The sequence below is a fragment of the Sinocyclocheilus rhinocerous genome, unplaced genomic scaffold (assembly GCF_001515625.1).
Source record: "Sinocyclocheilus rhinocerous isolate Xijiao unplaced genomic scaffold, SAMN03320098_v1.1 scaffold225, whole genome shotgun sequence".
Lineage (NCBI taxonomy): Eukaryota > Metazoa > Chordata > Actinopteri > Cypriniformes > Cyprinidae > Sinocyclocheilus > Sinocyclocheilus rhinocerous.
This window is the reverse complement of record NW_015630532.1, coordinates 1,864,016-1,876,452: the sequence shown is the minus strand read 5'-3', so window position 1 is coordinate 1,876,452 and position 12,437 is coordinate 1,864,016. Positions and strand designations below refer to the sequence as shown.

At 39.2% G+C, this 12,437-nt stretch overlaps 1 protein-coding gene across 5 annotated transcripts in view; it reads right to left on the bottom strand.

Moving 5' to 3' along the window:
- Nucleotides 1-1,343: 1,343 nt before the first annotated feature.
- Nucleotides 1,344-12,437, bottom strand: part of LOC107740454 (FH1/FH2 domain-containing protein 1-like) — a 59,915-nt gene continuing 48,821 nt past the window's right edge. For 4 of the 5 annotated variants that reach the window (XM_016552899.1, XM_016552900.1, XM_016552901.1 and 1 more), the window contains 12 exons: nucleotides 10,670-11,565; nucleotides 10,076-10,231; nucleotides 9,689-9,871; nucleotides 8,890-9,009; nucleotides 7,815-7,976; nucleotides 7,310-7,500; nucleotides 6,941-7,133; nucleotides 5,877-6,045; nucleotides 5,414-5,476; nucleotides 5,226-5,300; nucleotides 3,818-3,991; nucleotides 1,344-2,880 (listed from right to left, as the gene is read on the bottom strand). In XM_016552899.1, the coding sequence (XP_016408385.1) occupies nucleotides 2,801-2,880; nucleotides 3,818-3,991; nucleotides 5,226-5,300; nucleotides 5,414-5,476; nucleotides 5,877-6,045; nucleotides 6,941-7,133; nucleotides 7,310-7,500; nucleotides 7,815-7,976; nucleotides 8,890-9,009; nucleotides 9,689-9,871; nucleotides 10,076-10,231; nucleotides 10,670-11,565 (2,462 nt within the window). In that variant the 3' untranslated portion in view covers nucleotides 1,344-2,800. The remainder of the gene's footprint in view (nucleotides 2,881-3,817; nucleotides 3,992-5,225; nucleotides 5,301-5,413; nucleotides 5,477-5,876; nucleotides 6,046-6,940; nucleotides 7,134-7,309; nucleotides 7,501-7,814; nucleotides 7,977-8,889; nucleotides 9,010-9,688; nucleotides 9,872-10,075; nucleotides 10,232-10,669; nucleotides 11,566-12,437) is intronic. The other variant, XM_016552903.1, reaches the window with a different exon arrangement.

Sequence of the window (12,437 nt, the reverse complement as noted above, 5' to 3'; positions counted from 1 at the left end):
GCAGAACACAGCGTAGACTGATGATGGAAAGGTGATGAGTCATAGCCAATCAGAGCACGCTACTGTCAGCGGAGACTCGCGCGTTTTGGAAAGGTGCCGGATCGGCGGGAACACGGTGAGCTCAGTGCACAGAAATATCTCGCGGGGTGTTACAGCACTGATTGCAATAACAAAGACAAATCAAGAAAATTACAGGTACAAATAGAAACCCATCACTAACCGCAAAGTACAGTGCTGTCCCTTTAACGCAGTTTGCTTATCTCCTGTGCAGCTAAAAGCCCTTTTTTTAAATTATTGTATCACAATGTCCCTGAGGAAATGTATGGGCTTTATTGCCATGGCAACCTCCAGCGTCTGCCAGCGGAAGGGACGCGCAGGTGCCTTGCGCTTTTTACGCACCGTTTTACAGCCATCTGCGGAATGCGCCGCGCTTTAATAAAACGCACTACACATATTCACGGCCTCAAGAAAGTCAACTTTCCACACTTTCTGCCAAACGGCCAGCGGTAGCGTCTATACACCACAGTCAAAACAACTCGTTCAGTACGCGAAAACTTACATTATTATTACAGAACTTACGTATTTTCGCCACACTGGCCACTAAAAGCCAGCTGGCTATAATGTAAGGTGTCTGCACGTAGCTCCATTCCCACTGCACTATCTTGAAGCCTCCTCCGTGGTGATGAGACGACTCCCCGTCCTCCGCGCTCGGCGCCGCCGGCTCCTCCGCAGACCGGGCGAGCGCAATCCCGGGATGCCCGTACTCTTCAGGAATATAGCGGGAGGCGACGGGGGATGTGACGGCAGGTGCGGCGCTTACCCCCAGCTCTGGCGGCAGCGATGCTGCGGTCACGTGAAGGTCAGTCGTTGCATCACTAACCACCGTTATGAACAGGAGCAAACTCAAACCCCGCATCTTTCCGGCGTGTTCAACGGCGTGTCATCTTCATTGCTTTTATACACTCCTGTTGCGATGGGAAGCCCTCCGCGGGACGCCCCGTTACCGGTTTACAACATCAACACACACTCCACTTGCCGGTAACTCGCGAAGGTGCAGCTGGCGTATAGGAACACGTGATTCGTTCGCGCACGAGGAGGTCCTTATTAAAGAGCCGTCACTCATCATCCACATCAAAACAGTCACGGAGCATTCAAAACTCGCGTTATGTGCCACGAAACATTACATAATTGAGAAATAGATTTGTTTTTATAACACAATAACCAACAAGTCGGTTTAACCATTTACGCAGTATATTCTAAATAACAGATCATCACTAAATTATAAAGCAGCTTTCAATTTAATTTAAAAAGAGACACATGCGCCCCCAGGAGGACAAAACAATGAAGCATTTCTGGCATATGACCTTGATTGTTTGATTGGCAATAACCAAATAAATAAAAACGGGGGAAAAGTCTAATAAAACATTTAATTTAATTTTAAACAAAGCTCTGTCTTTGGATTCAAGGCCAACATGTCAATATGAAACAATTCTGAAACACAATATAATGTCTAACATTAGAAGCACTGTACTTGCAAACCGTTTCATTGCAAACAAACTTTCTTTGTGCAGGTGTCAAGAGTGGTGACGGGGACGTCCAGCACTGGAACACGCTAATAGTGATACATTCAGAGTGAAGAACACATGCACTCATGCAGACAGGTAATAAGGTAAAACATAAAACAACAGAGTGATTCATAGTGACTCTAAATTCCTACAGCAAAACCCCGTGCATAAAAAGCAATACCAACAAAACCCTTAAAATATGTGCTCGTAACAGTTTTTAAAATTTGCGTCAGAAATACTGTGCCTTTAACGCAACACTTCTCTTCAGCAAGAAACAGAGTGGTCCATGCACATATTTTATAACATCATAACAATGGTATAACTAAAAAGGTGAACTCCAAAAAACAGCACAATAATAAATATCAGGACAGAAATGTGATACAGCAGAATACAGGACTGTTGTAGCATCCACAAACCTATCAAGAGAGCTCTGTGATTAATAAAAGAAAAACAAATGTGACCTAGTTTATGTCCTCTCTAATCAAGATCTCCTTGCTAGTCAGGATATTCAGTTGAACACCACCCAGGTGCACATGGGTCAGCTTTCCAGACACAAATTAAACCCTGTACAAGACTAAGGAGTTTTCAATGGTCAATCATTACTGACAGTGCCGTTTATTCCAGGGTTTAGCTTAATTAATGGGCACAGGAAACCAGTGTGTTTGAGTTACCCTATTGCACTGATCTCAATTACTGGCTTCCATGATCCTAACCTTGAGCCGAGCCATTCTAACAGGTATGGCTAAAATATAAAAGGTTTGTCTTAAAAAAAAAAGCAGTATTAACTTAAAACCTTTCAAACCCTTAGATACAGATCCTTGACCGATAAATTGTGCTCCAATCTATGCAATCTAAGGCTCTATACAAAATAATATATGTGCATCTGGTCAAAATATATAACATTTTAATTCCCTGGATCATATATGCATCTATTCTCCATCAGTAAACATGGGCTGATATTTAATACTATGCCATTAAAGTTTGTACCAATCAAATCATGATATGTCTAATGGATATCATGCACACACTTCAGGTATTTGTATAGTAATGCAGCTGTTTGTATTTCAACTGGAAGTACATGATTCATCCACTGAATCGTCCAGATTGGCAGACAAATTTAGTTGCAGGCATCCCATGAAATGTCTTTATCACAGTTCTTCCTGTCATTAACGCAGCTCTCCTTAGGGCCTCATTGCTGTCTTGCTACAGTTTCCCCCACCTGAGAACTACCAGCTTCAGACCTTCTCGTTAGTACTGCCGAGGCCAAGGGCCTGCACCACGTCCACACTCAGCCCACTCTTCAGAGTCCTCCGCACTGCAACATAAACGGCATTACACACCATTAAAACCACAACACTTTATGTCATACTGTAATATAAAACATGCAATTCAGTGTCAAACAATCTAGATAATACATAAACTATTTGCACATGTATAAAGACCGTCTTTTGATGAACCAAAATGATCTGGAACAGTAAAGGTAAAGCTTTCCTGTTGTTCAAACAGTTGAGCAAGGCGCCAGCAAAGCCAAGGTCATGGGTTTGATTCACACTTGATAAATGTGTACCTTGTATGTAACTTAAGTCACGCTGAATAAAATAATCTGCCAAAAGCATAAATGTAAATGCAAAAAAAAATTTAAAGTTGTAGACAAATTAGCAAATATTTGGCGATGTTTTGCAGTCAAAAATTATCAACTTGAGCAGTTGCAAAGTCTGCATGCTGAAGTCTTTCTCTCGTGTTAAATTCCAGATAACATGAATTCATATTCTGATAGAAATGACTGGATTTGGAAACAATGGAAAAGGTGACTCCGCCTTAAGACATATACCATAGACAGCTTCAGCATGTTACAAATAAACCTAAGAGGTCTCAGCTGCATAGAATATTTTTTAGGTTTGGAGGTTTGTGTGCTTTGAGTTTCCATTTTTAAAAGTACAGTTGCAAGAATGCCCTACAAAAGACTCTTTGTGGTGTTCGATTTCTGAGATGTCTGGCAGTTCAATCCGGCACAAGCAGAAGTAAAGAGGTGGCACGATATGGATCTGACAGGGAGATTTAGGGGCTTTTGAAAGCCAAGCAATTGTTCAAGCCAGATTACATTGTGTTTTGGACACAGATAGTGTTGAATGCAAACAGTGACTAAATCCTTAATCTCATCCCCCAGGTTTAGGGCTAAAACAACCTTCAGAACTGGTTATGAAGTTCAATGGTCAAAAAAAAAAATGCGTTGACAGTCAAAATGTACTCACATGACTTTCTGTTAAGCCGCGAGCGTTTCCGTGTTTTTGGACTAGATGCCCTCTCTGTGGGATTCTGGGTGACAGATTTAACCAGACGATCCATGATCTCATCTGTGGCATCGTCCTGTGAGCTGGGGCTGTCCTCTTTGGCTACAGACATGTTTGTGTTAACCCTGCCAAAACCTGTGTAGAAATTACATTAGATCAATCATTACTGCGCTTAATTACTTTAGAAACCAGCCCAAGATCTTTCAAAGGAAGTGTTCAAATGAATGAGGTTGGTATTACATCTTGGCAAGCTAATGAAAATCAGTCATTTGTAAAAGGTTCACAGATATTCAGGCAAATACAAAGTTGGGTGCAAAGTCCGAATCAATGGCTTATTCATCCAGGTTTTTCCATGTCTGTCTTGTCAGTTACCCCTCAAAAATCATTTCAAAGGACATGTTTTATTTACCATTTAGTTCACAATAATTCTGTTAGTTGAGCAAACCCACTCCATGCTAGGGTTGGGTACCGAAACCCGGTATCAATATGGCACCGGTACCTATGTAAACGGTATGTACTAGAACCGAACCAGAATGCAGATTTCGGTGCCATGCCTGAGCTATCGATTGAAATATTAGTCCTCTGGTTCTCCGAAACGGACGTAAGAAGCATCATCTCACAGAATGAGGCAGAAAATATGTTCCATAGGCTACTTTAAAAACAAATACATTGATTAGCAATGGATTATAAATATACTTAATTATTATGAAAATACCAGAGATGGCTTGAATAAAACAGATAAACTATATTGTCGCAGTCGAGTGTTTATTGTCTTTGTTTTATCATTCAAAACGTTTATATGTTCTGTTTACTCCGTTAACTGCAAATTACAGCTATAATTAGGGATTTAATAATATTTAATATATAATTAAATTTTTCAACATAAAGTTAAGTGGTTTTCATTACCCATTTTACTCTTAGTAATTTAATAATTTAATAAATTTCATAATTTAAAACTTTAGTGCAGAAGTATCGAATCAGTATCGATATCGATGATACTGCCTTGAAAAATATCGGTATCGTATCGAAAACAAAATAAGGGGTATCGCCCATCCCTAGCTATAATAGCCATGCCTTTGTCCATAAGGGATTTCCTGAGTTTAGCTACTTCTATGACTGGATATGTGGATTTTCTGTGCGAGGGCGCCCTCTGGTGTCCAGTATGAATGAAACCGACATCATGTGTTTACAGTGCTAATGGCCAATTCATCATTTTTAGGGGAATTTTTATTTATTCATTTTTTTTAATAAGTATCGGTTCAGGCACCGGAATCGTTTTAAAAATATCGATTTGGAACTGGTATCGAGAAAAAAAACAAAAAAAAACGATACCCAACCCTACTCCATGCAGCTTGTGCAGTAACTCTACCTTCATCATCATCATCCTGTGCTGATTGGCTCTCTACTGGTGAAGTAGGAGCGCTGTCAGAGTCATAAGGCCCCTCTGTGAGATCAAATGACCCAACCTTAATGCTCTCATTAATTATAGTTTTATCATATATTAAAAGCTGCACAATTGCTTTATCTTTGCACACATTCATGCTCCAAATGCTCTACCTTCATCACTCAACTGAAGAGTTGGTGAAATTGGAGAAGTGTCCCCACCAGTGGTAAGAATCTCTATAAAAGATCCCCAAATTGACAAACAAAATAATAAACAAAACTTAAAATAATAATCATCATCATCATCCAAACCATTGCAAACTGTCTTAACAGATGTTGTAGCAGAATAAAAAAACAAAACAAACAAAAGCTACATCTGGGCTGGGTAACTAAACTTTTTGTGATTGAAACAGTAGTTCTCAGTTTGGCTTGGAGATCTACCTTCCTGCAGATGTTACTTCTGTGACTGTAATTAAACAAATCTGGATCACCTAATGAATGTTTCTAAACCAGGTGTGCTAGAGGAGGGGTGTAACTAAATTCCACAGGAAGGTTGGGTCCAAGCAGGAGGACTAACACTGGTCTAAACTGCTAACTCTTATATAACCTGGATTTGCTGTGTGTTGTGGTATCTTACTTCTTACAGCACGGCTCCTGCGCAGCTTGCTGTTGTCGTTGTTGGCAATGAGCAGGTTTTTCATGTTCTCATGCTCCTCTTGGGCTGGCTCTGATTCTACTGTTGAAGAAACCGGGGATGGGTTGTCCTCCAGAGACAGCTGTGGACCTGCTCCAGAAAACTTCTCGGTCTATGAGAAGAAAAAAAAGAATCAGGAAGTATAATTAGTTATTGGTAAAGTTTTTTTCTCAATCTACTAATTGACGATTGAGGGTGATACAGTGGGGTTGTGGAGAGGACCATGAATTGGTTCATTCCCTCAAATGAATGATCTGAGTTCAATACCAGTTAAGCACTATTGACACCATTTGTGGCATAATGTCGATCAGGGCTGTCGTCAGGGGGAGGACAACTGAGAAAATTGTCCCAGGCCCTGTGCTGAGGGGGCCGGCTAAATGCTTTATACTGCGGAGTGTTCAGAGGTGGACTATGTCTAGCAATGGGTTTTGTCTAGCAATGATCTTGATGGCACTGAAATGATGAAGTTGTGAAACTGTCTCTTATTTTGTTTAAAGAGCAATTTTTTTCTATTTAGTACTGCCCTTCAGAAGCCACACAAAATAAGGACACTTTAACCTAATCCTTGTATTGAAAAAAAAAATTTCACTCCTGGAGGATTTTTCTGAAGATCAGTTGAACTGCTCTGGATTATCCAAAACATAAAAGCTGTGGCTCATCCAGGGAAAAAAAATATTTAAAAAAAAATCACAGCATTAAGAATCAAGCATATGTAAACTTTTGAACAGGGTAATTTAAATAAATATTCAGCTATTATTATTCCTATTATTTTGTTAAGCTTTTTAACATTTTTCAGATTCTACAAGGTATGTGTAAACTCAAGACCATAACAGTAAACTGGAAGTACATGAGCAATAATCATTAAAATAGTTTTAAAAATTATATCAAAAAGACTTAAACATTATATGTGGTGGAATTAGGTTAGTGGACTAAAATCAGAGGACATCTTAGTGTAGTCAAAGTATGTTTTAAGTTGGTGATTTTCCTCAAGAGCTTCCATTCCACACCTCAGTGATCAGTTTGCCCCGGGTCTTGGTGCGCTCGCGGTGGACGGCACGTTTGCGTTTCTGGGTGAGGACTCTCTCTCGTGTGGTGCGGTACTCGAGGGCAAACTCACTGATGATCTTACAGAACTGAGTTACTTTAGTGTCCCGCACCGAGTATGAGGGCTGACCCAAGTACAGCAAGAAGGAATGAAACCTGCAAAGTGAAGGAAGTACAAGTAATATACTGTATGCTCCAGTTAATCCTAATTTTAAAAATTAGGCACAATCATTCAAGCTCATCAATTTACGGGAAGCATCCAAATGAAGTTGGTATCTTTTAATTTAACATGTTGAAGTATAAAATGTATTACAGTGTGTTTTTTTTGTTACCTATTAATAATGCGCCTATGCACTACTTTCAGGATGATGATCCTTTCAGTACAGTCTTTCAGAAATTCTGTCATTTTGTTTTTCAAGTTAGGTTTAGTTTCATGTTTGGCCACTACTTTAAGGTTGTCCCAAGATGCTTTGCATTTTCTCTCCAACTGAATCAGGTTTTCAGACAGCTGCTCAAAATCCACCTGTGGGAAAAGAAAGGAGGTAGTGAAAAATTATGAAGGTAAACTGTGTTATTAGCATAGTTACCTTCAAAAGGAGAAACAGAACAAAAAAGAAACCAATGTACACAGCAGTTTATTCATTAATTACAATGGCGACCTTTACAAGATGTGCTATAGAAAAAAAAAAACGGCTACTATAAAAGCCTAGAAGAGAGCAATGAAATGAAAATCCCAGCACCAATTAATAAATAATTGAACATTATTACATCTAAAAGGTAAGACAAACAGAACAAAGAAATAAAAAATGCATATAAAGAAGCGTCTGAGTCACCTACTTTAGCAGAGCGTGTGATAGCAGGGATCTCAGAGTAAAGGTCTGTCATATCTGGGTAGTTTTCCACCACAAAATTGCAGGTATGATGAAGCAGAGACTGCCTGTGTACTGTGTCCTTCACCTCAGTAACCTTCTCCAGATAACTGAGCTCAAAGCCCTTAGCCTGCCAGAGAGCCAAGAAGTGCCAATTAAAGTCATTATGTGATGTTCAATGAAATACTACATTAGCTTTGTTGGCAACTGGTGGGAAAAAAATATTAACATGGCTACTCATTAAATCGAGTGGCACAAATTAAAGGACATCGTGTACTGAACAGTTATTAACTGCTAACTGTCAAGTTTTTAAGATGGCATTGCAACAGACAGCAAGCTATAAAGACCTCATTAAAACTAATGATATTTCTGAATATGTGAAATGTTCTTTTTATTAAGTAAAGCTTAAGAGAGCCTGAATTGATGAGAAAAGTTTCATTTTTGGGGTCAACTATTCCTTATAACAAATGCATAGAATCGCTTCAGAAGGCCTTTACTACACTTTTTATGATGGATGGACGCACTTCTTTTGGCCTTCAAAATCTCGACCACTATTCACTGCCATTATAAAGCTTGAATGAGCCGGGACATTTTTTAATATAACTCTGATTGTATTCATCTGAAAGAGAAAAGTCATATACACCTAGGATGGCTTGAGGGTGAGTAAATCTTGGGGCAATTTTCATTTTTTGGTGAACTATCCCTTTAAAATCAAAAATCAGTTTGATCTGTCAGCCATGGTTCAAAACGAAAGTGTTCTACACATCGTAGTACACAGTGTCTTCACTACTTGTGTGTATACACGAGTTTGAAGATTTCAAGAGGTTGTGACATTATTCAGCACAGAAAACATGCCATGCAGGGTCTAGATCATATCTTATCTTCCACACGGCAAAAGCAAAAGATTAAGGCATCAGAACAGAGCTGCTCTGACTAATCACATGTGTCCATCAAGCTTCAGACTGCAGCACTTGCCCTTAATACAGGTGCTTTAAAGGGAACTCTGCTCCTAGGACTCACTGTGGAGGAGATGGAGCACTTACATTGGAGCTATTGAGGAAGTTGCCAATGGCCAGTAGTGTTGCTAGGATACGCTTGAAGGTTTTGTTCTTGGCGAGTTGTTCCATACCCAGTTTCAGGTCAAAAAGAGGCTCTGCAATCTCCTGCAACATTCATGTGTGAGGGTTAGAAGAATGACAGAGAAAGAGAAATTAAGAACGAATGTTTGGAAATGAAAGCCTCACTAAACACAAAGTCACTACAAATCATGGTTGGCAGAACTCAATTATAGAAGCCTAAATTACTAAATTCCTACTATCAGAACTAGAGTTCACTGATCAGACAGAATGCAATACTGAAACACTGAGGCTGTGAATAAGTTTTTTTTTTTCCAATGTCAAAATAGATAAATAGAATCTCGACATTATACTGTAGTACACTGGCAATATGATATGATAAAATACACTAATGTTCTATAGACAATTACATTTATTATAATAGGTGTAAACAATGCTTCGACCAATTGATATAATCCATTAACTGTATAATTTTAAGGGTGCCAAGCAATGCAGCATTAGGTGCATTTATGAGCATTTTTACAATTGCTTCAAATACAGCTTTCACAGATTTTCAGCAGACTTCACAGATTTATATATATATAATAATATAATAATAATAATAACAACAATAATCTAATGCTTACAAATACACTACTGAAAGTTGGAGGTCAGGCTATTCTTTCTATTCATCAAAGAATTATGATCATGCTACTGGAGTAAACAGGTTTTCATTCTAAGTATAAACTTAGTATAAAAAGAGGATTAATTGTCGTAGGGCACTGACTTTCTCCAGGGTCTCATAGTTCAGTTTAAAGGCCCAGAGCTGTAATCTGGCCGTGAGGCCGCTGATGGATGAGAGAGCGAGCAGAAACTGCTCTGCTGTGCCCAGCGGTACATCAGGGTTGGCTAGCTGCGCCTCCTGAATCTTCTGTTTCTCTTCATCTGTTGGAGTCATGGTCAGGATTTTCTACAGGTGGATAGAAGCAGAGGATATTTTACTTCAGATTTGTAATGTACAAAATAATCATTTCAAATCTTTCTTAATTTTATAATAATTAATTATAAAAAGAAAAAAATACTGATTTATGCTCAATACAGAAATGTGGGAATGTTTAAACAAATTAAACAAGCTTCTACTGCCCCCTGGTGGTGGACGCTAGTGCTACATTACCTCAATGCCCTCTTTACTGATGGCAAACTCATCAAAGGTGAGGATGGCACTTTTAATGACATGTATAGCAGGCAAAACGGTCATGCCGATGTTGATGGCATTGCTCCTCTTTGGATCAAGCACTAAAATTGCTGCTTTCTTGATCTCAGCACCTTTCTGTAGGAGAATTATAGAACCATTTTTAGCATGCACTGGCCATAAAAAAAAAGTTGTTGCTTTAACATGTATTCATCCATATATTCAATAGCAGCATTCCCCCAGTGAGGTGACCTATCATCTTTTGATAGAAAAATAACTTTAGTAAATTTTTAAATTTTTATTGTTGTGTAACCCTGAATATTTTATTCTTAAACAATTTTGCCAGTTTGAGTTGTCTGGCGTACGTATGCTATTTGTTACTTGTAGGTATAAGATGCATAAGATTGTATACATTCACTGTAAATGCATACAAATGTGCAAGGATGAATTTGTAAAAATAAATTATTAAAACTAAAAATAATTATTATTATTTTTCTTCCTATTATTATTATTATTATTATTAAAGAATTTAAATAAATACTGATCAAGGAGAAAAAAAAAGTTTGCCCGTCGCACCTTTGCTACTGGAAGATCCTTTCCCTTGGACTCAAACAGGTGCTCCAGCTTAGCTGTATCGACTGCAACCTTATCAAGTGAAGCCCAAACTGTGCCCCGCCCAAACTTGCACTTCCTGGGGCTGTCGGGCTGCTTAAGCTCCTTCCAGAACAGCTTGACCGTTTTCCGTTTCTTTAGAATAGCCGGATCAATCCCTTGAGACGGGGACAGAGGGAGGAGTCCTGGAGGTGGAGGAGGCACACTCAAACCTCCAGGAGGAGGTGGAAGAGGAGGGGGTGGAGCCAGACTAGCAGGTCCAGGAGGAGGAGGAGGGGGTGGCGGCGGGGGGGGAGCTGAGCCCAGTCCTGGCACTGGAGGAGGGGGCGGCGGTACTCCATTAGGCAAACCAGTGTCAAAAGTGTCTATATCCAGCACATCGATATCCTCCTCCTCCATCAGATCGGAGAAGTCAAGATCTTTAATCCGCAGAGGTCTGGAGCTGGGCTGCAGCTTCTCCCAGGCATCCTGACTACCCCTGGATAATGGCGTCATCATGGTCTTCTCTAAACTCTGTGAATGAGTCTCCGCTTCAATACTGTACTGTGGACGCAGCTTCTTGCTCTGTTCCTCTGCTAGCCTGGCGCGAGCAGCCTGAGCAGTACCTTCAGGGATTTCCAGGTCCGCCCGCCTGGATGTGTCCTCTGTGGGCTGAGAAGTGCAAGACTGCAGTCTGGAGAGCCGTCCGGCCATACTGGTGATCCCATGGTCCTCAAGTGGTCTACTTTCCAGACCAGGACTTTTTAGGCCTCCAGAGGTGGTGTTGTTTTTGGAGTAGAGCATATCCAACATGAACTTCCTGTCATTAGAGAGGGTGCTGTGCTGTTCCGCTGCACTGCCCTGACGCTGCAAACCCCCCTCTAGAGGAACAAAAAAAACATTCAGTGCTGAAGGAAAAATATTAGGGATGCACAATATATCAGTGCCATACAGTATAGAGTAGTATTTTTTTGTATCATTATTTATCAGTAACGGTTGATACTGAATATTTTTATTTATTTAGTATTTTATTTAACAGACAATGGGCATGACTGCCCTAGAATTATCTACAGAGATAAATTTCATCTGCAGTCCATGGACAAGAAAAAGAAAATGCGTATTATGGTTGTTCTATAATAAACATTGTTGCATGTCCAAAATACATAAGTATTAAAAACAAACAAAAAAAAATTATATACTGAAAAAGTGTATATAGATTATACGGAATAAAAAAATTGTGTATGAAAAACAACTTAAGACCACAGTTAAATGTAATCTTCAGCAAATCTCAAAATTAATATCCATTTTCATACTGTACTGTGTGTTATAATGTTAGGATGCCTAAATTCATTTGTAGCAATTTACAATGACTGATTTAAGTTTTTTTGTGTTTTATATTCAATTGATTGAAAATTCTATAAAAAAAATAGTACAGAATTTTAAAATGAAATTTGAAATGAAACATGAAAATAAATCTGCTTATTGATATTGGTCAGAATTTGTATATTGTGAATTCCTATAAAGTACAGTATGCAACATAACAGTGTTGCCATTTGCACTGTAATCAAGCAAAAATCTTTTTTCAGCATAATAGCAGCAGGCTAAAAGAGACATCCAACTTCAAAATGCCCAGTGCAAGCACAGATCATGTTGTTCCCACATGCTACCATCCTCTAGTTTCAGTAACCCAGTGCAGACTAATAGCAGTAACTCATCTGGGCTCTAAAGGCATTGTAGTGCTAACTGCTTAAAA